Below are 27,013 nucleotides of genomic sequence, written 5' to 3' on the forward strand. Positions count from 1 at the left end.
ACAATTGGCCAAATTAAATTTTATTGGTATAAATGTTAGTATATGTAAAATATATGGTTAATATATATAACGTACGAAATTATCGCGGATCCAAACGTTAAATGGCTTTAATTTTTATTTAAACTTCGGTATAATGGGCTAATATTAAAAAAATATGTGGTTAATATATATAAAATAATTATTTTATATATAATTATTAATGTCGGAATAATAATTAATGGATAAATGATTTTTGGAAATGCCCGTTTGGGTAATTATTAAACGGATAAATTAAAAAGAAATTGGGGTAATTTTAAACGCGTGCGCGTAATATAATATACGTTTATATATTATATATTACGCGCGGGTGTAAAAAACAGCTCGCAATTGTAAAATAAATAAATAACGCTGTAAATAACGAAAAACCGGTTAATTTAGGCGATATATTTACGTTATTATTAATGGTGGTATAAAAATTTAAAATTTTAATTTCGAACGAAAAATAGAAATTAATAAATTTATATGGGCGTGGCGCGGGCGTGGCGCGGGCGTTACACAGACGGAACGTTTGCCCCGCTTATAATTAATTTGTATTTTTCCACTTTTAAATCGGATTAGCCAATTAAATTTATATAAATTTTAAAAAAATAACAATTTTTGTTTATATTAATATTTAATAAAATAACCGGCAAAAACCAAACGTTTTTGGCTTATATAATATAAATATATATATATTATATATAGGGGGTATATATTTATTAGGTAAATAATAGGTTATTTTATATATGCAACGTTTATATATAAACCATTTTATTAAAATTAGCGACGAAATAAATTAACCTAAATATTAGGGCCCCATATATGCAAAACATATGTTAACGTAAAAATTCCTATTAATTCGACACAAATATCCATTTTTGCAACTGTATATATAATATATATGGTACCGGTAAATTAATTTAACGAATTTACAAATAACCATATTTTTTTTGTATATATTATATATATGCGACGTATTAAAATAGGGGGTTCGGGATTTTAAATGCCGTTTATTTGGCCTTTATTTAAAAATTAATAATATTTATACAAGGTATATATAAGGTATATACAGGGTATATACAATTTATTAAAGGCCGCGCGGTGGGCGCGTTTATTTTTTTCCTCGTTTTTATTATTATCGGGTATATAAATATCGTTGTTTTTATTTACAAAATATTAACAATATATATACGGCGCAAATGTAAATGGCTATTTACTGGATTTTTTGGATTTGGGGGTGGTTAATTTGCGGCGTTGGGCTGTTATTTTGTGTTAATAATTGCATATTTATTATATATACAGATTATTTATTTTATTTACGTTTTTTAATTTTGGACGATTTGGTTAAATTGTATTTTTTGGGCGTTTATATGGTTAATAGTATATATACGCCGTATATATAAATTTTAAATTTATAGTGGAATTATCGGCCGCGTTTTTGGTGCGGATAATTATAAAAGTGTTTATACAACGTTAATGTTAAATATATGCAAAAAAGTTGCAAATAATATTTATTATCGTTAAATTCGAAATTAATATTACCAATTACGGCGGGAATTTAAAAATAATTAGTAAATAATATATATATAGGGCAAAAATATAGTAATTATAAATTTTGGGGGTTTAACCGTAAACGTTTTTAAATGTTTTGCGTAATTATAAAAAAAGTTAATAGGGTATATGCAATATATAAGCGGAATAAATTTACCGCATTTGCGATTTGCAAATTTTTGGTATTTTTGGAAACGGGCGACGTTTAATACAATAAATAATGTAAATATTATATATATATACACTCCGTGGGTAATATATTTACAAGCAATATATTGTTAAAATCTTTATTAAAATTTTAAACGTGGCGAAATTGGAAATTCCAGGTTAATAATATATATATATATTATATTAATAATGCGTGTTTATTTTAACCAAATTAATAAACGCCGAGGGTTTAATACCGCCACCCTAAAATTAATTATTAATAATTTGTATATGCAACGTATAAAAATTGCATTTATTTTAAAACGATTTATAACGTTTTTTATTATGGCAAAAATCCAGCCAAACGGGATAAAAATGCTATTTTTAATTAACAGGTGTAATATATATACGTAATATAGGCAAAATTTATTTAATATTATTTAATTAAAATTTAGTTTTAACAACCTTATAATAGCCAATGGTAATATATGTAAAAATAATATCATATATATAATAAATAAATGCGATATAAATATATTGGCGTTTATTTACAAATTACCCAAAAGTTTATTTTTTGAGATCGCATTAAAACGATAATTATCGTTAATTAAGTTTTCGTTAATGCGATATATATATATTGGATATGGAATAAAAAATATTTATTAACACCGGAATAGGCGGTTTTTATATGGCGGGTAAATTATTAAAAAAAATTAATTAAATATATATATATTACAAATATAAAGTATATATATTTATTTTACCATTAATCGGGTAAATTTAACCACAAATACGGTTATAAAAAATGTTTATTATATACTTATAACCAAATTTATTAATAAATGCATTATATATACGCTGTATATATTATAAATATATTTACACTCCAACATTACATTTATTTAATTTGACACGAAAGTGGGGAAATTTTAAAAATATATTAATATTGCATATATATAATATAAATTATTAATTAAATTATTTTTCAACTCGTCGTCGGTTAAAATAAAAAAATTTTTATTTTTTTTTTGGCGGCGAAAATTTTTGTAAATAATTAGTATACATTACGTATTTGTAAGGGGCTTGCAAAAATTTATTTTTAATTTTTTTCCGATTTTTCCAATCGAAAATATTTAAAGGATTATTATTAATATGCTGTATATATATTATATATATAAAATATAAATATATTTACTAATATACCATTTTGCCTTAATTACAAAAATAAAGGCATTAATTCGGTTAAAACTATAAATATTTTGTAATATATGGTTAATATATATAATATATAAATAGGAATTATGCCCACCCAATTTACAAAATTGTTTTCAACCCATTTAGGCATTTTTTTAATCGCGAATTAAAATATAACCGTATTAATTAATATATAATTAATATATATAACGTATAAATAATAGGTTTAAATAACCAAAATAAAAGGTATTGGTATATAAATAACGGGAAAATAACGGCAAAATAACGGGGGTAAAATTGCGGTTTAAAAAAAAGTTTGCAAACTAATTGTCAAAAAACAAATGGTAAATGGGTTTATTGGGGTATACGCGGTGTAATTGGGATCGTAAAATAACGAAAATATTAAACGCGCGTATAATAAAAATAATATAATTATTTTATTTGCGAAAAAAAGCTTTAAATGGGCTGGAATTGGGCGGTTTGGGCGATATACGTACAAATTATTATTATTATTGTGAAAAAAATTAGAAAAAAGGGATTTAAAACAAAAAAAATTCGATATATCGCATGCACCGCGCAGGCGCCGTATGGGCGGCGCATACGCTGGATAAACCCGCATTCAAATTTAATTGGCCAATTAAATCTATATGGGGCTTGGGAAGCTGAACCCCCTTCAGAGAAAAAGTGGGTCAAAAAATTTCTGAAGGGGGTTCAGCTCAATCCTGACCCGGGTTCATCTATGAACTCCTGCCGGCTCATGCTCCCCACAGACACTCTGCATCATGTGGCTTGAGGTTGCCCCGCTGGCAAAACGAAGGGAAAGAAAAATGGGGATAAGGCAAATCACTGTACAGTAAGTGCGTGGTCGCAAACCTAATCTGGATCAAAATGCAAACATGGACCATAACGTAGTAGATGCACAGTACATGGTCAGTAGGTCAGGGATCCAGTTGAGCAGGACGCTGTCATGTTTTCCAGGATGTTTGAAAAGGCGATGAAAGAAAAAACCGGGCTGCACACCTTTCAACTATTTTGGATGCGATATCACCGAGCGAAAAAAGCAACTCAATCGTGTTGTAATTTAATGTTAATAATCAGACCACAATTTCGCCGATTTACTGCCCCAGTTGCCTAGGTGCTGCGTTCTTAACTGCGTTGCTGCGATCGAACCAGATAAATGGCCGGTCGTTTCAGCTGGCACTATAGCGGCAACACGGGTTTTAATCCGTGCTGCGAAACCACCCCCAAAACTTTGACAATGAACACAGCCGAATTATAATTTGCCTAAAGAAAGGGATCCGCGCCTGGCGCGGCCCCGGCGTTCTTGGCCCTGATCTGTGTTCCTGGCCTGAGCCGCCCCGCATGCACAAACAGTGTGAATTTGAAGAGAGAAGCGAACGGAAGCGGGGTGACGTGGTGATGGTGGGTTTGGCAAATGTTTGTTTTTCTTATACCTTTATGCCTTATTTAGCTTACATGTGCAAGATGACAGTTGCGATACTTATATTAGAACAACTGACTCTGATGATATGCCGATTTGGGACGACATCTCAGGAACCAAAAGAAAACAAAAAAATCCAAGTCGCTCATTGCTCCCGGCTAGAGTTAGAGCTTGACAACAGTCGGTAGCTTGGCAAATTTCAACATCACGTGGGTGCCAAAAGTCCTTGCCTGGTGGACCAACAGGGGTGGGTGGCCCTTAGTCAAATCAAGGGTTGATCCGCCGACGAACAGTTCGAGTTCGGATGATGGGATCCATGGAATTTAGGGTCACGCAAAAAACGGCGTGCATGGGCAAATGCATGACTGAATGCACAGACATAGTGGCGTCTGCATTTCCACTGAAGAAAAAGTAATTAAACCAATATCCAGAGACATGGATTCCCATGACTTACAGAAGGTACCAACAAAAGCGATTGTACAGCGCATTCTGCAAGAGTTGAAGTAGGAAGCAAAGGGAATGGATTGAAGAAGACTACCTTACCATACCCTGGAATTCGTGTTGAAGGACGGTTGGATAAAAATGCTGCAGGGGTTCACCCAAATACGGGGGGCGCGGTGGAAGTGGCTCCAGTGAGAGAGAAGAGAGAGCGTACCGGTACAGGAGCCTAGGCTTGGCTCTTCAATACCCGGACTCAAGTGGATTCCCCCACTGCTTACAATCTCGTGCCTGTTCGTTTTTGGAGCTGTGCCCATCAAATCTCTTCAGCCCAGGGGGTCGCCCTCATTTCGATCCCTGAACGCTTCCTTTTCACGACCCCAGCCAGACCCAGACCCTTTTTTCTCTTTTATTCCTTTTACCAACCTTTGCACGTCCATCAAAAATACACGACTTGGACTGGAAGGACAGATGGTCATGAAATCAAAATAGCATCTTGTTTTTATTATTGATTGTCATCATTCGCTCGCTCGTTTCCTCGGTGCATTCTTGTATTTGTTGCTTTTTTGTTTTGCGTTTACCGTCGGTCGGCACTTCCGGGTTGCGACATCCTCTCGTTAACACAGCACACAAGCCACCTCCCGCCGACCCTCATCTGCAGCCTTCCGTTCAATTCGGTTTCGACTGTTTGCAGCCCGGTCGGTCCGAAAAATATTTCCAATCGGCAGGCAAACCGTTGCCAGTGTTTGGCGATCAGGTCAATATTGATATTCAATTGTCTCGAAATCCGAGTACGATAACAACATCCACGATCCCTCCTATTCCACTATTTGAGACAAATCCGGCGATCGACCTGTTGCGCCAGGTCACCCACAACAACACCGGCTCGAGACCACATCCATCGCAGACGTTGGGAGACGAACATCAGTTATTATTCTCGACGACAACCCGACAAACAAACACGATGAAGTCAACACGGGTGTTGGGGGCCATTTTGCTGATTCTTGGCACGGCGGCAGCCCAAGCTCAAACGACATCCACCGACGCTACGACAACGACATCCCAGTCCTCACAATCGTCTTCACAAACATCGACGACGAGTAGCAGAAGTAGCACCCAGAGCGTGTCCCTGCCGCCCATCACCACCACAACTGTAGCACCAGGAGCGACGGGACTTCCGACACTATCGAGGACCACGGACGCCGTTCCGTCGTATCCTCCTCCGGCCGTGCCACCAACCTCTCAAGCGCCCTTCATGCAGCGCTCCAGTCTGCCTGAGGGTACCGTCTTCATCGCTGTCGGTGCCATCCTGGGCGCATTCGGGCTGACGGTCCTCGTGTGGCGCGCCGTCATAGCCTGCCTGCTGCACCGCGACGTCGAGCGAGCCGCCGCCGCCCAGCACATGGCCATCAACAACAAAGCCGCTAGCTTCCCTGCCCCGCCCGCGCCATTTTACAAGTCGTACAACGACAGCGGCTCTAACCCGAACCTCTTGTCCACCAACACTGGTCTCACTGGCGCCGGCGCCGGTGCTGGCGCTCCCGGTCAGTTCTCCTCGGCATCGCTGGGCAGGGGCGTTCGTCGTACGAACCGCGGACCCACGCCCTCTGCCACACCATCTGCCTCTAACCTCTTCTTCTCCCCCACGGCGGCACCTGGCCAGGCCGGCCCCGGCGGCAGCAACCGGGATAGCCGATTCCTTCCATCAGGCTTTTACGCCGCGGGTGCGAGCCAGTCGTCGCCCGGCGGGCCGCGCCACGAGCACAACATCTCGCTTTCCAACCTGCGACCCGACAGCCGTGGGCACGCACGCGCCGTCACGCCGCCTGACGACTCGCCTCATTTCGGACCCTCAGGAAGCCCTTCGCACATGCCGCAGCCGCCCCTCCACCAGCAGAGGAACGTCAGCACTAGTACCATCAATCTCAACAACCAGGCTCAGGGGCGTACGCCAAGTGCTTACCTCGAGGACATGCTTGATGATCCAAACTCGCAGCTGCACTACCTCCCTGGTGGCGCCAGGGCCCAGGGGCAGAACCAGCCACCTAATGGTGGGAGGTTTTGAACCTGATCTGCTCGGTTGTTTCCGATCATTTTAATGTCAATATTTTGTTTCTTTCTCGTCATGATTTTCGGTTCATTCGCGGCTGGTTCTACTGGCCTTTTCCCTCCATAGTTGGTTTTATTAATCATAGTCACGATTTTATTTGAAACAAATTGGCATTTTCATATCGCTTCGCCAATCCTCGTTCGGTGGTGTTTTGGGCGTTTTGATTCCGGTTGAAAGCATTGCTGGAGATGGATGGTCGTTGGATTTTATGTGTCTGATCCACGGTTCTGCTGAATTTTTCAGACGGAGATTCATCCTGCTTCTCTTGTTGATCCTATCTCTCTCTTTTAAGTCAAGCTTCTAGAAATACGGTTCTAGCCTCTCATTCCTCACATATCATAACTGTCATTTCATTACTCATCAGACGAGTTCCTTGGGAGGTCTTGTGTTTTCACTTTAGGTTACGGGAGGGCGTCTGTGTTTCGTCTCATCAATTCAGACAACGGAGATCCACTGCTCCCCTGTTTTTTTTCTTCTCGTCAGTGCTTCACCCACTCGTCGGCTTGGTTGCGTCGTCGTGACCTGCCCGGCTACGGTATGTATAAGGGTTTCTTCTCTGTTACAAAAATTGACGGTTGCCGAAAATACTGCATTGTTGTTACAAAAAGTTTTGAAATAAATCGAAAATACCGCTTTAACCACTAGCCTCAAAGAACGGGCACGGATTGGTGAATATTATTTGCTATACAATTACATAGACATCGAGATATAATGTTCCACGAGTCTGGATGGTTACAACAGAATGTAGTGAGCCGTCCCAGGGGAGGACAACGCTGCATGCATGAGCGAGAGATGTTCACGAGGCAGGAAAAGGGGCGTGACTGTCGGGTAGGTATGTTTGAGGCAGTATGCAGCACGAGGCGGCCAAATAATATCAACATGAGTCGATGATCCTTTTCTCAAACAACGATTACTTTTGTCACAAAAAGGTTTCCAATAGATCCACAGATATGATTCAAGGCATGCCGCCAGCCAGACATCCCATTCACAGCTTGGCCTTTCTAGTAATGCCGGTCCCGGGCTCTGACCTTTGGACCTTCCACTGCTTCAAAAGCTCCTCTGTTCGCTTCCTCTGCGTCTCAATCTCTTCCGCGGCCTCCTTGCCCCTCTTGTTCTCGTTCCTACCCATCTGCTGCAGGTGAACCTCGTCGGGCCCATCGGCGAGCCTGAGGGTCCTGATCTGGGCCCACATGTTGGCGAGGGGCGTGTCCTGGCTGACTCCGGCGCCGCCAAAGGCCTGGACGGCGCGGTCGATGACGGTCAGGGCCATGGAGGGGACCAGGACCTTGGCCTGGGCGATCTCGGCCAGCGCGGCCTTGGGGCCAAGCTCGTCCATCTTGATGGCGGCGTTGAGGACGACGAGGCGGGCGGCGTCGATTTCAAGTCGCGACTTGGCCACCCACTCGAGGATCACGCCGTGCTCGCGCAGCTGCTTGCCAAAGGTGGTCTTGCGGGGGTCGTTGATGCGCATAAGCATCCAGTCGAGGGCGCGTTCGGCCTTTTTGTGTGGGGGAGTACGTTAGTATGGCACACTGCAGATCAGAGGAAGTTGATTGAGGGGGGGGGGGGGGGGGGGGGGGGGGGGGGGGGGGATACATACAGCGCCGATGGCACGCATGCAGTGGTGGATACGGCCGGGACCAAGGCGGCCCTGGATGATCTCAAAGCCGCGGCCTTCACCGAGTACCATGTTGGCAACGGGGACTCGGACGTTGTTGAACGTGATGTGTCCGTGGCCATGCGGGGCATCGTCGTAGCCGTAGACACTCAACATGCGGTGGATGGTGATGCCGGGGGTATCGGCAGGCACGAGCACGACCGACTGCTGGCGGTAGGGGTCCTTGTTGTTGCGGTCTGACTTGCCCATGACAATGTAGATGGCGCATCTGGGGTCGCCGGCGCCGGATGACCACCATTTCTGTAAAATAATCAGTACTGCAGATGGCAGTTTTGGCACGCCTTATCGTGGCATGGCCGAAAAGAAAAAGAATGTAGCACGGCCTAACTTACCTGCCCGTTGAGCACATATTCGTTCCCTTCCCTCCGAATGTCCATCTCAATGTTCCTCGCATCACTGCTGGCTACCTGCGGCTCCGTCATGAGAAAGGCACTCCTGATCTCACCCTCCATCAACGGCCTCAGCCACCTCGCCTTCTGCTCCTCGTTGCCGTACTTTGCCAAGACCTCCATGTTGCCCGTGTCGGGAGCGGCGCAGTTGACGGCCTCGGAGGCGACGCGGGACCTGCCCAGCTGCTCAGCCATGAGGCCATACTCGAGATTCGTGAAGCCGGGCGACTCCTTGTAGTGGCCGGCGGGTAGGAACATGTTCCACAGGCCCAGTGCGCGGGCCTTGCGCTTGAGGTCCTCGACGATGGGCGGGTGCGCCTCCCAGCGGGCGGAGCCCTGACCAACCTGGGCTTCGAGGACGGGGTCGGCCGGTAGGCATTCTTCCTTGACGAACTTGGTCACGATGTCGAGGGTCTGCTTGGCGCGGGGGCTGACGCGGTCGCGGCACTGTTGTGTTGGGTTTTTTTATTTATGACTAGTTAGGGGGAGGCTTCGGTGCGGAATGCAAGAAGGAGGGAGGAGCTGTGATATAGTGGATGCTTACAATGGCGGGAATCTTGTCGGCCATGATTGCTGCTGGTTGTGGGGCCAATCAATTGGGAATTCGTGGGAAAAAGTCTGAAAAAAGTTCAATTGTACACCGGCATACAATGAACCAACTAACTTGACTGATGTGATTGCTATAATGGATTGGCAGATAGCTACCTAGGTAGGATGGAGGTCGGCAGTCTAGCGATAGCTTCGGCTTCCGCTCAAAAGGCGTCCCATTCGGCTGTTCTGGTCAGTCGGGGCCCCGACCTTGTGCGTCCTGCCGAGGTTCATTTAGCGGGGGTGGGCTGATTTGCTGCAGGGATTGGGACCGCTGAGGACTGCAACTCAACCTGCCTGCCTGCTGCCATTTGTCAACCTTGACACCTGACGGATTGGTCCAAGCTTTTTTTGGGGTCATGTCGGACACCTCGTTCCGATTCCCGGTTGATTGGCTTGAATTCGAATTCTGCATTTTTATTCTCCTCACTTCATCTTGGCAGGGACGTGTCTGCAATTAATCATATTAATAATAACTTGATGAGGTTATAAAAAAAAATCCACTGCGCGACACGGCGGTGCACTCGACTAAATCGCAAATTTGGGTTCAGAACCAAACAATGCTGGCTTCACATTCCAATCATTCCAACTACGGTGCTGACATGAGGCCTAGGGTTTGTGCCACTGGACCAACCAGATGCACCACTCAGAAATGGTAACCTGGTGAGATGCTATTGTAAGACGATATAGTAAGACGACCATGTAGTAAGAATAAGAGGTCAGAAAAGCCTTGGCACCCAGGTTCAGGGAACTCATATCTGTCTGTGCTGCCTCTTTTATCGTCATGGCAAGAAAGGAGAGGAAAAGAGAAAGACAAAATGATCGCCATTCGGTTTCTCTTTGTGCGTCATTTTGATGCCGCCAACATTACTATCGTTAGACCACAGTAACGAATCATGGAGGACAGAACAGCAGCAGCAATAGAACCCATAGAAGATAAGACCTTCGGGTCTGGGTTTAAACTCCTCGGGGTCGACCGATCGTACAATCACGTCAATGCACCCGAGGCGATACCAAACGTCCCAAGCGACAGGTGGAGTGCAGCCCCGACGGGCTTGGAGTTATACCAGGCCGAGGTACCAGAGAGTGAAAAAATAGCAGGAGTTTATCGTCCGAGATCAACGCTGGATGATGCCTCGTCGTACCCAGAGGTAGTCAGCGGACCCTCGCCTGTCCCAACTCAATACACATCATCCTTTTCGACGGAGACATACAAAAAGGCGGAGGCAAACCCAGAACCAGAAAGACAGTCGCTGTGGAAATTGCCGTGGTGGCGACGAAGGAGATGCATGATTATTGCCGCTGCTGTGGGAGCTTTCATCGTCATCGCCACAGCTGTGGGCGTCGGCGTCGGCGTTCATGTCTCTCGAAACCAACATTATTCGGACCCCCAATCTGCAAACCCAAACAAAAACAACGGAGACGAAGGGGCGGTCAAACCCGATATCCCAACAGGCAAGAGCATCTGCGCCAACGCACCATGCCTCGAAGCCCTCGCCGCCGTGGTCGACGCGCCCGACGACCACCCCGAACAGGGCACAGTGCACCTTTTCGCTCGACGCCCGGCAGACGGCATGCTGATGCAAACCTCGTCCACCTCACCCGGCGTCTACCACAGCAAAAACTGGACTGACCGCGGCGGTCCCATCGCCGGCCCCGGCCCCTCGGCCATCATCTGGCAGGCGCCCAAGTATCCCAACGAAGTGCAGGGCGGAGGTGCAGTCGTGACTGTCCTGGGTATCTCTGCATCTGCCGCTTCGTCCGGTGACATTTATCTCCGGCACATCGGGCGAGGCGGCGCCGGTACGATGGGCATACCTGTTTCATTCAAGTCCCGGATTGAGATGCTCGGGGCGCCGGCGACGTGCGCCATCCAGCAAGAGCAGCGGTTCGACTTTTGGCTACAGGCGCGCAACGAGTCCGACGCCGACGGGGCCGCGACCCTGTACCACCAGCTCTCGGCCAACGGGGCCTGGTTCTACGACGGCAGGTGGGAAACGGACGTGATGCTGCAGGCATCTTCCAGCAGGCCGGCGACCATCGCGTCGCGGCCTGGCGTGCTGTGCCGCAACGGTCGCTGGAGGGCCTGGGAACAGCACTTGATCGTATACGACGGCGAGGGCGCCGCGTGGCACCGTCAGTGGAGTCAAGAGCCCGCTCCCTCGCAGTGGGGTCCTTGGAAGAACCTGGGGGGCAAATACGCCAAGGGCACGTACCCGGTGCTCGTCGAGACCAGTGCCGGGACGTTCGGATTCTTTGGACTCGGCAGCGACGAGCAGATGTATTCGATGACGTGGACGTCAGCGCAGGGCTTTGGCGCTAGGAGTAGCCTCGGTGGGGGAGCCTTTGCCAGCGTGCCTGCTGCCGCGGTGAGTGTAGGGTTTGAAAGGGTGGACCTGGTTGCGGTTAGCAAGGAGGATGGAAGGTTGAAGCATAGGGCCATTGGTATCAGTGCTTCCATGGATGCTCAGTGGGAGGACCTTGGGATTGCATCAAACAGCGCCCCGACGCTGGCAAATGTGGGATCGGCAAATATAGATATTTTCACGACTGCCGTTGACGGGTCAATATGGTATGCACCTGTGCGCGTGTCGGATATAGAGAGGAGCAGCTGGGGAAATTTGACCTGGGCGCCTATCCAGGGGCTGTAAGAATATAATACCTGTGCTGGGACTCGGTGTTAACATGACTATTTATTACAAGTTGAAACTATTAAACCTGTTATGTGTGTAAGTGTACAACGGACGATCTCAAGTCCCGTAGCCTTAACATAATTCCGGTGAGCATACATCGGCGTTTGCATCTATCTAGTTTAATTGGGCCCCAGGGCCACGCTTCCCGGGTCCATATTCCTTTATCTTTTCCTCTTTTGAAGGCTTGACCATCTGGGCAACCCATACTATAGGGGCAGTCGTTTGGAGAAAACTATATGAGCTCATAATCTCCCCCTAACATTTATTATCCACCAAGTAACAGGATTTTCTGACCGCGCGAAGAGATTTCAATCGCATGCCTTGGGTTCTAATCCTTTTGTACATAATCATGATCTAACCTATTACACAATGCTGGAAAGCGGACCTATCCTCTCCAAAATCGACGTCAGTTACGTATCCCTCTTCTTTCCTAATTCTGACCTCAGCCGCCAATAAAGATTTATCTGACTTGGATCCCTTACAGAATACTAGCAAGAGGTATGCCAGTACGATGGTTTACTGGCAAATGCAATCGGCGTTGACATCGCAAGACTTATACGACTTCTTCTCATCGGCGCACTATATTTTATTGTTAGCGTTTGTATACAACTTTGGACAATTAACTATATACCTACAGCTTGGACGCAGACAGATATTCCCGTGCAGCAAATTCTTGCACTGCCCCCCGCGCAGGGGTCGTTTCCACGGGCATTAAGGGTAAACGGTTTGTTCTGGGTAGGTCCAGCAGAAGCCCCGAAGGATATTGGCAGTGCGAGAAGAATATAGTGAAAAAACATGGTAAAGATAGAGGTAACTGGTTTATAATACAGATTTTTAATGTTTGAAGGGTTATAGCAAGTCGAAGATTGGAAGAATGCCGGCGATGAGGGTAAAGCGGCCCAGCACACCCTTTATATATACGCAAGATCTGTTATCAAAGACGCAAACTTTAATAGTTGGTAGAATAAGCGAGGGTCAGCGATTCGTCTACTAGTTCTACACCCTCAAGGCAGCCTCAAAACAAACTCAACGTTACGAATGTAAAAGTCTTGCCCCGAGGAAATAACTGATAATAGGTAGGCCAGTGGATCAGAATAATAGCTGGGCGTTACGCACCTACCCTCCATGCGAATATAAAACATACACCTAGTTAGAGGAGGGTTTTCACGGGGCTATTTACTATGAAAAGCAGAGCGTTGAGGACATTTGCGAGCGAACCAGTGTCCATCAATGTGAAAGTTGGAACGCGTTTCTAATTCTAGTTATAACAATCCATTTTATTGAACAGAGTTCGTTTGGCATGTTCGAAAACCTTTTCGAACCCCTATCAAACCTTAACGCAAGATTAATAAGAATTACAGATCCTCCGCATTTTCCACGACCAATATTTGGGCGCTCTAACCTATAACTCTTATCCTTTTGGATTTTGTACTTTTAAAAGAGATGCCTGGTGTTTTGTGTGAAGATTGTCTCAATTGTGAAGACGAGGGATTAAGACCAAGTCAACTCGTTATCCAAGTAGCTCGAGTTCTCGACAAGGAGCTGCGTCCCACAACAAACATCGACGCTGGTGGCTAAAACTCTTGCAACCGTTTCCAGCTGTGTGGATTGTGCGAGAGCCAAAAAAATACTGCTCCTGCTAAACCAGCCTATAATGCAATGTGACTCTGTTCGATGTTAGAGGCATTAAGTCAAGGGACTTACCTCGATGGGCTCTTCGAGATCGACCTCTAATCATCGCGGGTGTAACGAAGCAAACTGAATCGTTACGCGTACCCCAACCCCGACCCTCGTATCCACATGCCTAAAGGGTGAGATGGAGAGCGATGGAAATAAGACAATTTATGTTAGGTCGCACCACCAACTCTCACACCATTTTCGATGCCTCAAAAGCTGGGCGCATTCAAGTCAGCACGATAAAATCCTCAGGTTGCAAAAAAAGGGGTACAAGACCAACAATTGGAAGTTTGTAAAACAGGACAAACTTAAGCGCAAAATCTGACAGACTTTTATCATCTATATTGGCGATAAACAATATTAAGCTAGGGGCCGCGAGCTTGATGCTTCGAAACAAGAAGTATGGGCAATTTCCAAATCGCCAATATCCATTCGGGAACCATCATCAACCAATGCTGTTGTCTACTACCTGATATCCGATAAAAAGCGGTCTTTTTACAGGACCAGTCACTTTTTAGGCGCTCGACTAACCCACACAATATCAAAACGTGAATCTCGAGTTGCAGAACCTACTGCCAGCAAACAAACCACATCACAAAGCAAGCCGGATGACCAGGCCCAACAGCGGCATGGCCTTGACATCATTTTTGACCAGCGAAAGAACTCTGAGAGAGCTTTCCCTCATAGACTTGCGTTTCCTCAGGTGTGCAGTAGGCCCTCCGATGTCGTGGTTGGCAGCAAGAGCGCATTCCAATTGGCGGGTTTGGGGAGGCAAAGCTTCGAGGTCCAGCATTGCAAGGTAACGATTAGTGTCAAAATTTGCCCGATAATCTATCGGCGAAAAAATGAAAAGCGTATTGAAGAGGAGGTCAGTCTAGTTTTGTTGTGCACAACCGTATCCAATCAGACTTTGTCAGACACAATTATTTAGCGCCGCTACAGTTGACCAATTTCACCTCCTCATTGAACCGGAAAAACAAGAATATGCCATACATTCTCACTTCCTCCCTCAAAGGTTTGAAGTTTTAAAGGCTATGGTGTATGGAAAGTTTAAATAAAGAGAAGATTGCTTTGTCCATTGTGACGATATCAATAAACGGATCTTTTTAAGCTTTAGGCATTACGTATAGAATGGAGATTACAATGTCCCAAAACCGGTTACTGGACGCAAAGTCGGATGCTATTTTTAACGAGTATAAAAGTACTGCAAAAACAGATAATTCCATCATTGTCTGATCCGAGGCACACCTACTGATAAGCCTGGGCTCAAGTTTCAATCAAAGGAAGTTACAATTGCGGAACCCGAAGCCATTTCAAAGTCCATCTGGTGATATGAGTCAGAGAAGCAGGCTAAGAGAAAAGGGATACCGATGTTTGATAAGCTATGGAACGTCTTTTAAAAGTCCTGGCGTATACAGACTTCCATAAATGTATTATGCTCTAAGAGCTTTTGCAGCTCTTCATAAGCTGCCTTTCTCACTCTGTTTGATGTTCTGTGCTTCAAACACCCTTGTCAGAGACTGTGACTGTACGAACTCCGAATCTGCAGATTGAGTATTTATAGAAATACCTGTTCACATCAAGCCATTAAGTGAATATTTCCTATTTATTGTCAGTGGCTATTTATAATTCTAAAACTCCGGTTTAAGCTGCCCGCAAAGGAAAAAGAAACTAGGACATGCCAAATCCTAAGCTGTATCATGCCTCACTGTCCAGTCCGGACACTTGAATAGAGGCAATCAACTCTTCAGCTCCAAGGGGGAGCCCCTTAAGCTGGTCTTTCAGTACACATGACCTTTTGCTATTACATTCGTGGACCCCCGCCCCCCTCTGACCTTTCAATATCTTGCCACAAAACAGGCTGAACTCATCTCGCCGAATAGTTTCGAAGTAGGCTATAATTCCACCGCCCGCATCGCCCCCATCGTCATCAAAAGCTGAACCACCCTGCTGTTCCTGGAGCAGTATAACCCCCTAGGACGGCGCTTGTAGCAGCTGGTCTGTATGCCGTAATAGCTAATGCTGCCACAGGACGAACACTCGAGGTTTTATTTGAGATAAGCTTTGTAGCTATAAATCTGTTACAAAGCCTTTACAACGCGTTCGAAGACTAATGGTGAATTATCCCTTGTTACGAGAATATGCTTGTTAATTGACGCTATACAATGTTAGCATTTTGGCCTTAAATGCCATCAAAAAAGCAGCCAATAGCTAGATGTTGATTTCTTTGATTTCCGATAATATTTTGAGATTCGACGAGCTTTGTATCCTACCATAGCTCGTCCAGGGCCAAAGACTGCGGTAGCAGTCGTATTTTTCACTCAGGACCGCAACCTCCGCAACAGTATTCGGCTTTAGCAACACAGAGTTCCTGCTGCCTTGATGTCTAATAATGCGTAGGATGACCCCCAACCTCTGGACGATGGGGCTGATTAGTCTGCTTGAGAACGCTGCCGTCCTCGAGCTCGAAATTTCCGATACAGGGGTTTTCTGCGTATTTGTCGCTGAATATAGCCTCGAGCACAGGCGAGGCCACTCTAAGGCTTTTCGGAAGAGCAGAGAGACCATCGCGGAGGATCTTTGGAGGTGTTGCTAACGATGGCGTCGCTCTTTAAATTGAGTATCTCCAGGCGGTCTTTCAAGGTTGTCATCCACAGCAGGCACTGTTGCTGTCTTCCAAACTGATCTCACTTGATTTTTTCAATGCTCATGGTGACTGCGGTGTGACAGGGAAAAGAATGTCAATGTGGCGGGCCTATTCAACGGGGTTTCGGGGTGCAACGGCTAGGTGCGAGGGTCGGAGCCCGCCAAGGGAAAGTGATATATCTGCATGATCCGCGTTGAAAAGGCAGGGATCTGCAACGTCAGAGTGCTGGGTTCGTGCCCAGTCGATCTCAAGCTGCCAAGCCGCGAAGCACACATCAATATTGCCCGGCAGGCGGTGGTTGCCAGGCTTACCTTTATTTCTAGTTTAGTTTGATCGTCACTCGTGATTTCTTGATGGAGATACTGGATACCTGATTACTCGGGGGCTTCCCACATTTTGAAACTCCAAAATTGTAAAATTTAGTCCAGACTACACTAGATCTAGTAGAGCTGGCAAACAGTACCAAGGAATTTATATATTTCACCTTAAAACATTCGGGGTAAAACATACCGATATACTGCCCCAGTAGATGTTTTCAAGGATAGGATAGAGGAAGACAAACAACTATTTCGACATTCCCTCAAGGTGCATGAGTTTGCATCCTGGGCCAGCCGTCCCCCTACCCTCCCACCCTCACACCGGTCTTTGCGTGACACGACATAACACCCAAAGTCTTCGGCAAGGTGCACAAGGTGTGGTAAGCCGGGTGACAGAATACGAAAACGCGGGGCTGCAACTCTCAACAGCCCTGTGATTTGGCAAAAGTTCCGAACTGAAAGTGATTCTGCCATCCATTGGCGCATCGATGCGTTGTTATCATGCCGACCAAATGGAAAAAAATTTTCGCACAGGATAGCTGTAACTCGCCATTGGCGAGGATAGATTTGGGATGGCAATGCCTCCCACATAGAATCGCGTGTCTCTTGTAACCTGCGAGAGACAACTACGTATACGCATTGTACCTGAGCTGTCACAACCTAGCGCCTTGACAACTGTCGGGTCCAAACTTGGTCCCCCGGATTCTACCCGTCAACCGGATAGCCAGTCTAAGTGGTGTAGAGTTGATCTTTTGAGTTTTTGAACGGCTTGCCTGGATAGATGTGCGACCATCCACCTAGCCGTTCGACTTTGCCACCAAAGAACTCGCGCATGTTAACATACATTGCGGCAAAGCATTAAAGGAAAGAGTATCTGATAGTAATTAGCCTGCACTTCACTGTATAGATCTATATAAGTAGTAAACGTCGCTGTCCTGAGATTTGGCTCGCCCTTCATTTCCATTACAATCACTGATTAAATTCAGATAAAGTGATAAAGTGCAGAAAATACAAAGAGTCATGTCAATACAGTAATTTTGCAGACGGAAACCAAGCTCGTCATCGTGTCCAGCTACGCAGGTAGGTAATGCCTATGGCAAAACGCACGATCAAAACCAACCAAACCTCGTCTTAGCCGCCCACCAGGATGTGCTCATGGAAGCGAACGACCTGTACCGAGTGCAATGGGGTCATCCGCGACGAATGTACTGAACAGTGCGGTGTTCATCACGATATCTACTCCGATGGGTCGACAGTGACTGTTGTATGCAATGGGAAATGTGTGGGCTGCGCCTACCCCTCCCCTTGGCACAGCATTTCCTCTACACAATAGGTTAGCGTGACACCAGCGTCGCACGTTTAACGTCACTTCACTTACAACGTTTGTGTTTTCTAGGGGTCTTCACTTGTTCTCAGCCCCAAGATATCGACACCACCGTGGATTCGGATATGTTGGGATGTTGCCATGCGCATGATCGACAGTGAAAGGCGGCCGGCTCCCAAAGCCATGGAGATCATGCAACAACCGGATAGACTCGTTGACTTCATCCTGAATGTACCGCGTCGTGTTAACGAGGACAATTTCTGTGGATAATGATACCATGCTGACGGAGAGTTTGTTTTGCTCGGCGACATGTGCGCTTTCCGAGTCATAGGATTCGTGGAACAGGTCGAAAACCAGCATTATACGCGTTGCATATCTTTCCTTGGCTAGGAAGAATGGGGTCGAGTCGTCGGTTTTTATTATGTCTTTTTCTCTCAGGTACTTGGTAGCCATTTGAATTATCTCGTCTGGATGCTCCCACGCTGTGGTCCAATGTGGACTTTTGCTGGATACTGCCACGGCGACTCGTATGGGGGTTGGATTTGCTTGAGCCATTCCTGCCAATCCAGAAGGGGCGCCGGCTGACTTTTTCGCTGCCAAGAATGTGGGCTGATGCCGGCCTTTGGTAGGCTTTTTGCTTGCAATTTGCGAATGCCTGATATGGTAAACCGAGTGTTAGTATACGCTCAGCGTTTGGGGCTGTTAACGGGTTGGAACGAGAAGGGCGGAACAGCTAACAAACGGTAGGGGTTGAAAGTTGGACTGCAGAATTATTGGAGTGATGGAGTGGCTTGATTGACGACAACTAATGGCAGGCGGCGGGCTTCATATTATGGATTGGTTGCTAATTAATCAGCGAACTCCCAGTGGTAGTACAACGCAAGGAAAAGGGATGCTGCTGCCTCCATCGAGTTGGGCAATGATCTACTACAGCTTCTGAAGAATACGGGTAATATTGCTACATACAAATATAATACAGCGTTTTTGAACCTTTTTATATAAAGATTTATTTACCTTGTTGTATATAATTGCAGGGAGATTACAGTTTAAATTTATTCAAATCTTTATAGCATGTATGCTGATCCGACAGTGGTTGTCTTGTAGATATCGTCGGCCGCTGGGGACTAATGTACATAAAAAAAACTACCAACCTGCTTGCAAACCTGCCTGATTTACCAGACTACCTACTTAGGTGCCTATCTGACTGCTTGACTACCTCGCTACCTCTACAGCATCAGCAGCTCGCCATACTCTGACAAAGCTATCAACCTGCCTCTGCAGCGCCTCCAGATCAATCAGTTGCCTCTCATCAAAGTTATCAAGGTGTGAAAACTCATTTAGTAACCAGCTCGGACTCGTTATCAGCGAAACCTCCGGGATACCAGCCCAAAAGAATGGCAGTCCCTCCCCAAACTGCTCTACCGGCCCCTGATTGGGGTCGATCACCCTCACCAGTCCAGGATCAGCACCGCGCCACTCCCTCCGTAGTAGGTCTACCAGTTCGGGCGTCGACGCGTACAGTATCTCATCCTCCGGTCTCCCAGTCGACTTGTACGTACCCGCAGCAACATCCTCTTCATATGCAACAGCGCCCAGGTGCTCCGCACACGACGCAAACACTGCCTTCATCCCGAACGTCCCGTTCCATAGTTCAGGGTGGTCTGCCATCCAGCGGCTCGTCGAACGCTTCGTGTCTGTGAAAGCTGCCGAGTGGATGTGGCCCGTGATGAAGCCCAGGACGGTTGTGCGTTGTGGTGGGTGGTCGGTTAGAAACTTGGCGTACGCCAGGAGAGGGATATGACCATTCTCCTCGACAATGTTGGTCCCGTCTGTGTGTGTAGTCAACAAAACCGACTCGTTGGGATGAGTTGTACCCGGAATGACGGTCCAGATGTTGCGGGTGGGGGTGTTTGGCACTAGTTCTCCTGGCAACGAGACTGTTGCTGTGCCGTTGACTGCGAGGGTAGCTCGTACGACGTCTGCAGATGAGCCAGACACAAAGATGGCAGGAGTCCCGAGCCAACCCGTGTTAAATGGCGCGTACAGACCGGTAGCCAGATCATCCGTGATGCCATCCCAGACGTAAATGGCTGCTTTGACACCTGCCTCATGAGCACCTGCCAGCCTTGCAACGACGGGGTTGACGCTGACGCTGGGCACTGCAGTTATAGGCCCTTGATTCCATTGTGGCGAGCCAGGCCAGATGGGAGTGATGATGTTGAGATCGACTGGTGCGTTGGTGATGTTGACAACTGCTATGGCGTCTTTAGCACGTGACCAATCCGTCTCGCTGGTAGATCCCGAAATGGCCACTAGTTGAGCCGTGACGCCTGGAGTGTGACCGGAGTAGGGGGCCGTAGATGAGACACGCAGTTCCTGGCAGTTGATGAAGAGCCCGCCTGGATTGAGAGAGGAAACATTCTCGTAGTCAAAAGTCCATACATCACTGTTGACTTGTAAACCGAGTAGCTCGAGTTCTCCTTGTATGCGATCGATGAGGCGGTTGTGAGCGCAGGAGCTAGTGCGACGGGAGCCGAGTGAAGCGAGATACTCTACTTCGGACAAGAGCCAGTTGCCTGTATCTGTAAAAGCTACAGTCAGCATAGAGAATACTGCAACAAGTCGTAACGCCATGTTGAGTCCGGTTTTTGGTCTCTGCTGATGAGCCAGGACCACTGAAGGAGACCACAACATATATCCCGTGGACCATCAGTCAACTTGGCTGTGCGGGGTACGTTCGCATCACTGCATTTGCATATATTAACACATCCACGGCAGTCAGTGTAGGCACTTGGTAACATACATCGGCATTACAAATGCGACTTTGGCGGATCCCAATATTCGGCCTCGGGGAAATCCACAGTCGTGTTCTCCATCTTAACTCCGAACTGCCATCTCCCAAGCCCTGGCCAAAAATTTTCTTCCGTGCTCATCCCTCTGCTCTTGGCCTCTTCTACGGTTAATCCATGGTCTGGCTGCTTGATGTCAAACCACGCCAGCATGACCCTCGGAGAAGATATCCCCGGCAGGATGGCACACCACTTGTCCGTACCGGGTAGTTCTCCCTGGCTTCCTTTGCCTTCTGGGAGTGGTGGTGCGACGATGGAGATGTCCAGGCCGAGATATTTGAGCGGCGTCGTCGACATGGGAAAGGCGGGAGCGTACGGGACCGGCTTGATGGTCGCCTGGAAGAAAGGGATCGTGCTGACGGTGGCTTCGTTGGCATCGCCGCTTGTGTCGTTGGGAAAGACGCGGACCGTTTCAGAGCCGTCTGAATTGGTGGTCCATTCGAAATGCGCCAGGTGTTTGGGAATGTTCCAATCTGAGGTCGACGAGGTCAGCGATATGGTAAAAGCGATAGAGAAATCATGCAGCCAACATACTCTTCCTTCCATTCCAGCATGTGTTTTTCTGGCTCACGTAGATCCTCGTCACCCGCGTGTTCTTCCTCTTCTCAGGCTTCCCATCCTTGCCATCGACCGTATACTCGTGGAAACCAGGTGTCAGGATGATCTCGTCGTACGGTCCGACTGGAGATTCGGTATACCGAAAGAGTTCGACCATGGCCAGACCGCCCAGCGGTCTACTGTTGGCCGGGTTCGCATAAGAAGATGAAGCTTCGAGTGGTGAGTAGGCGATATGGCTAGGCAACCCTTTCTCACGAACTTCCTTTTTGGGTACCCAGAAGCCAAAAGCATAGGCAGTGGCTTTGAGCACCCATGGGGATGGAACTTGAGGGATATCAGACATTGTTTTGACAGTACTTACACCTGATTCTGGAACAATAAGCTTCTTCTCGATATAGGGTTAGTGGGTTGATGTGTTGTATGTATATCAATGTCTTGCTGCCTTTGATTGATGACGGAGAACAGCCGTTAGCGTGTAGCTACCTAGACGCGCTAGCGGCAGTTAATGCGGGGTAGTGGTACCTCGGGACCTAAAGAGGAGTGGACCGAGGCAGCCCCACCTTACGCCAATGCTTTGCGGGGGATGTTTTGATCTCCGTCTCCGTTTGGTCTGGTTGTTGGGAACCTCAGTCTATTCAGTAGTCTGTACTCTGTACCTCTACATATCTAGCTGTCATGATTGGTCAATTTACTCCGTCCGAACCTCCTTGTGCTCGTTCTCTTGACCAGTTGCAGAACTCGAGTCGCCCTTTTCAGCACGATGGACAGCATCGACATCCAAAAGCAGTTCGCCATTCTTTCCATACCGCCTGGGTTCGATTTCGGCTTGTTTGACGACAGTAAACAATCCCTCCCATCCGTGGACTTTTTGGAAAATGGTGTCCATTTCTTCGAGTGATCGGTACGCAGTCTCGGGAAATAGAAAGTAGACGGATGGAACCATAATTGCGTTAATAATGGCAAAGATGGTGTAGGTATGATGTTTGATGGTGTTGAAAGCCACAGGAGTGATCATGACGACCTGTTCAAGTTAGTACGTGTCAGAGTACTTGTCAAAGTTGAGTCAAATAATACTGACCATAAAGTTAAAGATCCAATTCGCAGACGTCGACAGAGCATTGGCCGGGGCCCTGATTCTCAACGGCACAATCTCGGCTGGGTATAACCAAGTCATGCCCAACCAGCCAATGGCGAAAAAGGTGTTGAAGATGAACAAAAGCACCACACCTGTGATCTGGAAGCCCTCCTCGGACCTGGATGTCACACCTGCCGCGGCTGCCATAGTTATGGCTTGTCCGGTCGCGCCAAACAACATCAACTTTCTCCTTCCCACTCTCTCCACCAGCCACACAGCCGGCCATGATGCTATAAAGTATTCGGTGCCGTTCAACGCAGCCAGCAACCGAGACATAAAGTCCGACATGCCCAACCCCGAGTAGATCACGGCAGCATAGTATGTAATCAAGTTGATACCCGAGATTTGTTGAAAGACCTGGTTGAGGTACGCCAAGAAGGTTCGGTGCAGATTCCTGTTCTCGTTGGTTGCGAACAAGTCTCGGAAGCTGCCCTTGGACATTTCCTCAACCGTTTCCTTGATCGCCTGGAATTCGTTCTTGACGAAAGTGTCCTCGACATCCAGGTCGGCAATAGCTGCAATGACCAGCTTTGCTTCTTCGTGATGACCTTTAAGGATCAACCAGCGTGGCGACTCGGGTAGGTTCCAGACAAAGGCGAGGATAAAAAAGCAGAAGACGAGCTGGAACGCGATTGGGAACCGCCAAGCCACAGACCCAGGAGCAAAGGACAAGCCCAAGTCGATCCAGTATGAGATCATGATACCACAGGTGATGAGAGCACCTTCGATCATGACCATTTTGCCTCTCTTGTGTGAACTGCTGGTCTCGGACTGCCATGTTGGTACCGTGCTGGTATTCATGCCGTTGCCTAAGCCCATGATGATCCTTCCAATGACCAGGTGAACTAGAGAAAACGCAGTGATCTTGATGATAGTTCCAACTACCATGATGGAGGTACCGAGAATGATCATACGCTTGCGTCCGAGAGGGTTACTAATCCAGATAGCGATTATAGCGCCCATGAAGCACCCAAGGTTGTAAGATGCGACAGCTATACCCTGGTTGGTGGCCCGTTGGGAAGATTCGGTTGATGTGAGGCCATCGGCGTCGGGGTTGATGGACGGGAACTGGCCAAGAAAGACGGGGAGGGTAAGGATACCTCCCATAACACCCTGGTCTGATTGACTTTTAGTAACAGTTACTAACAGGAGCTCAAAACTCAAAGGACTCACCATAGCCAAAGAGCAAAAAGTCTACACCGGCAATGCAGACGATTGCATAGTTGAGGCTCTTGCCTCGAAGGCCATAAAACTTTTCCGTCAGCCACATTGTTCCTGATTTCAGGTACGCTGTTTAGAATGATATCAAGTGTTGGATCGGACGACTCGACATGCGGGGATCGTCTTTATACTTGTTGCCATTCGAACACATTCTCGACGCGTCACGCGGTCTTGAGGTTCAGCCCATCTACATAGTTCGGATTTCCAAACAAGGTAATCCGAGCAAAACATGGCCCATCTTCCTCTGACGTCAATTCCCCGCGAAAATATTGTCGGGGCCCCAGAGTGGAGTTGGTCCGTACCAACTGCCTTGGAATTCGGCTCTGCGGATCGGTTCTGGTCCGAGTCATTTCTCACCAAAGCGGGCCATTGGAGAAGATGACTTTGTTGGAGAAGCGGACACTCAAGTTTCTAGCCTTGTTGGGTCAGATTGAACTTGAAGATCGAGTTACTGCGTGGTATTTCCACCCGGGCAAACCTGCCCAGTAGCTCTGATATATCGCACGCCGAAACCAGCGGTAACTGATAGGAGCATGCGGCTTCTCAGATCACGCTTGATAAATTACTGACTGTCTGCAATCGATTAACGCTTCAGGACCCGCCAATGGCCCCCGCTCAACATTAGTGCCTCTCTGTTTCTTCGTTTCGCTGAATGGGCCGGAAAATGAAGGGTCTCGCGGTGATTGCTGCTATCACCGGGACCGCTCACGCTCAAATTATGGGTGGTGCTCCACAGAGCTCAGAATCGTGCATGAGCCTGCCATCACCGCCAAGATACGCGCCGACGACGCTTCTTGCGTCTTCAAAAATCGCAGCGCGCAAGTTGCGGTAGGCATGTGCCCCATAATTAACATATCGCCTAATCCCAGCCTTGCTCACCAATAATATTTACTGTCCAAACGGCATCCCCCTTGCCTTTCAGGCGATTTGCCAACAATTTTACAATCAGTGCATTTAGGTCCACATCCATAAATTTTACCATAGTATTACAGTGGGTATTATAAACACCCCCGTTACCATCGGCGCAAGTTTTTACCCATACCTATATATCGGATTTACGTTAGCATTACCATCGGCGTAATTATCTTAAAATTAACAACAGGGTAAAATTTCACCGCTCGTTTTGCCGCCATTTATTTGAATTGCAGATTTCTTTTCCAAGGAGTTGGCCATATTTATTTTTTGTGACACACTTGCATATGAAGCAGAACAAATCAGGAAATTCGTCCGTCTGTTCTCAAAAAAATGTTACTCAACAATATCACCCCGCTCGTTTGTGCTACCATCCTTCATACAAAGCCATTTCATGCACACAAATAGTCCTTATCAATAAGGCAGCGCACCCCATACATGCAGGAAACCTCCTCCGTCTCGGCTCTAGGTTTCCTGCGCGCGCCGGAAAGTCCTTTGCTTCGCACCTCTCCCTCCTCCACCCACATCAGGGCGCACACTTCTGGGATTAAAACCTTCGCCATGGCATACAAGCTGCACATTCCGGACTGCATTCTCGAGCCTAATCATCCTTTCCACTTCCCCTTCACCCAACAAACCTTGACGGATTCGCATCCAAGGTCCACTAATCTCCATCCAAAGGTTGAATTCCGAAAGCACAATGGCACCAGGATTTCTTGACTAGACCGACTCCTCAAGTTCCGGCGCCGGATTTTGCACGCCTCGCATATAGTACAATCTATGGGTGTGATCCTCAACCTGAGGTGCCGGACGACCTCGTCATCCGCCACGAATATTGTGGCTGGATAAGCAAACCACCTTTGCCAATCGAGTGAGTGTATTGGAGTGTTTTCCGATCCACTTTTGTACTAAGATTCTTTTGCATCATACAAACACAGGGGCTTTGACTACTACGGTGTGACCTTTGATCATCTCGTCCCTGCAGATGATACCAACCCGGAAGTGTTGCATATTAACATAATAGAACTGGAAGCTAAGGAAGGCCTGTATGCCAACGGATTAAACTACACCGACGAAACCCTCTCATATAAGGTTGACCCTTTGAGCTATTTGGGGGAAAGGTGCTAGCCATGCCGAGGTGTTGTCAAAAGCGCAAGGGGACAAAGGATAGGGAGCGTATTAACAAGGAGATGCTTTACCAAGAGAATTGGTTGAAAGAACGTGCCGCTGAAGAGAAACGTCACACTTTATCTGTCTAATTAGGCTTTGAATATAAATACCTCCCATCGACATTCAAAGAGGCAAACAAAATCCTAATTTTCTGAGCGAAACATTTGCAGGACCATTTCCGGATCAGGTCATCACCAACAAGGTATACGCGCCTTGCGTTTTCCATTGAATTCATGGCGTTGAACAGCACCGTGGGAGGATGGAATAAAGCTCGTCTACCTCTTTGACTTTCGCGCCATTTAAATCATTGAATTGTAGCTACTTGCAGATTGAATTCAGATGATTGAGTCTTGCTGATGTGACTTTGAACCAAAGGCTTGGAAGGCCATGCCAAAGGGTTTAAACACTACTTCTGCCACCGTAGTTTTAAAATTCGAATCACTAAACCAACACCTTAGGTCACCGAAACACCAGGAGAATATTTAAAATTGCCCTAATTGCCACAGCAGTAAAATGTCTCCAACTCTTGCTGCCATTGTTAACCATTTAAAAAGCGAAAGTTGCCAGTTCATGCGCCTCGAAGCTGTTCAGCGAATTGCTCAGCAAATTGTCACCTCAGGGCGAATGATAGCCTTTTAAGGCGGTTATATGGTTTTACAGACGGATTCTTGCTGCAAGTATGATTCAGGCTTACCCAAGACAGATGGGAAAGTTAGGGGTGACATTATACACAAGCCTTGCCGTATGAAACCACCGGCCTGAGCCAAACCGATTCTGGATTCGGGGGGTAGGGATCGGTTTCAACTAAAAAACGTGGTTCGAAATCGATCGACCTTGACAGTGCATCAGCTTTCCCAAAATCTCTCTATGCTACAGCCATGATGCGCTCCGCATAGTCAACCGTCAGAGTGGGCAAGTTGCGGGTCTAGCGTCGATTTGTATGATGCACGGGAAAC

The 27,013-nt window shown here is 46.8% G+C and overlaps 7 protein-coding genes across 7 annotated transcripts; 3 read left to right on the plus strand and 4 right to left on the minus strand.

The window, feature by feature from the left end:
• Positions 1–5,753: 5,753 nt before the first annotated feature.
• On the plus strand, positions 5,754–6,854 carry PgNI_02825 (uncharacterized protein; the record flags this gene model as incomplete). Its single annotated transcript, XM_031122882.1, has 1 exon — positions 5,754–6,854. One exon carries the CDS (start codon positions 5,754–5,756, stop codon positions 6,852–6,854), a length of 1,101 nt encoding a protein of 366 aa, XP_030984462.1.
• An 869-nt stretch (positions 6,855–7,723) lies between these two features.
• PgNI_02826 (uncharacterized protein) lies at positions 7,724–9,754 on the minus strand. The gene is made up of 4 exons (XM_031122883.1): positions 9,511–9,754; positions 8,910–9,413; positions 8,500–8,817; positions 7,724–8,397 (listed from the first exon to the last, which is right to left on the minus strand). Exons 1-4 carry the CDS (start codon positions 9,532–9,534, stop codon positions 7,885–7,887), a joined length of 1,359 nt encoding a protein of 452 aa, XP_030984461.1. The 5' UTR covers positions 9,535–9,754; the 3' UTR covers positions 7,724–7,884.
• Positions 9,755–10,450: 696 nt separating this feature from the next.
• On the plus strand, positions 10,451–12,205 carry PgNI_02827 (uncharacterized protein; the record flags this gene model as incomplete). Its single annotated transcript, XM_031122884.1, has 1 exon — positions 10,451–12,205. The coding sequence occupies one exon, from the start codon at positions 10,451–10,453 to the stop codon at positions 12,203–12,205; it is 1,755 nt and encodes a 584-aa protein (XP_030984460.1).
• A 5,565-nt stretch (positions 12,206–17,770) lies between these two features.
• On the minus strand, positions 17,771–19,120 carry PgNI_02828 (uncharacterized protein; the record flags this gene model as incomplete). The annotated part of the gene is made up of 3 exons (XM_031122885.1): positions 17,771–18,210; positions 18,267–18,867; positions 19,074–19,120. 2 exons carry the CDS (start codon positions 19,118–19,120, stop codon positions 18,291–18,293), a joined length of 624 nt encoding a protein of 207 aa, XP_030984469.1. The 3' UTR covers positions 17,771–18,210; positions 18,267–18,290.
• Positions 19,121–19,250: 130 nt separating this feature from the next.
• On the minus strand, positions 19,251–22,054 carry PgNI_02829 (uncharacterized protein). Its single transcript, XM_031122886.1, has 3 exons — positions 21,596–22,054; positions 21,016–21,534; positions 19,251–20,794 (listed from the first exon to the last, which is right to left on the minus strand). Exons 1-2 carry the CDS (start codon positions 21,960–21,962, stop codon positions 21,023–21,025), a joined length of 879 nt encoding a protein of 292 aa, XP_030984468.1. The 5' UTR covers positions 21,963–22,054; the 3' UTR covers positions 19,251–20,794; positions 21,016–21,022.
• Positions 22,055–22,261: 207 nt separating this feature from the next.
• Positions 22,262–24,024, minus strand: PgNI_02830 (uncharacterized protein; the record flags this gene model as incomplete). The annotated part of the gene is made up of 3 exons (XM_031122887.1): positions 22,262–22,640; positions 22,698–23,872; positions 23,928–24,024. 3 exons carry the CDS (start codon positions 24,022–24,024, stop codon positions 22,308–22,310), a joined length of 1,605 nt encoding a protein of 534 aa, XP_030985712.1. The 3' UTR covers positions 22,262–22,307.
• A 1,301-nt stretch (positions 24,025–25,325) lies between these two features.
• On the plus strand, positions 25,326–26,190 carry PgNI_02831 (uncharacterized protein; the record flags this gene model as incomplete). The annotated part of the gene is made up of 3 exons (XM_031122888.1): positions 25,326–25,568; positions 25,598–25,758; positions 25,826–26,190. The coding sequence occupies 3 exons, from the start codon at positions 25,326–25,328 to the stop codon at positions 26,013–26,015; spliced, it is 594 nt and encodes a 197-aa protein (XP_030985713.1). The 3' UTR covers positions 26,016–26,190.
• Between the last annotated feature and the right edge of the window lie 823 nt (positions 26,191–27,013).

The sequence above is a fragment of the Pyricularia grisea genome (assembly GCF_004355905.1).
Source record: "Pyricularia grisea strain NI907 chromosome Unknown Pyricularia_grisea_NI907_Scaffold_2, whole genome shotgun sequence".
Taxonomy (NCBI): Eukaryota; Fungi; Ascomycota; class Sordariomycetes; order Magnaporthales; family Pyriculariaceae; genus Pyricularia; species Pyricularia grisea.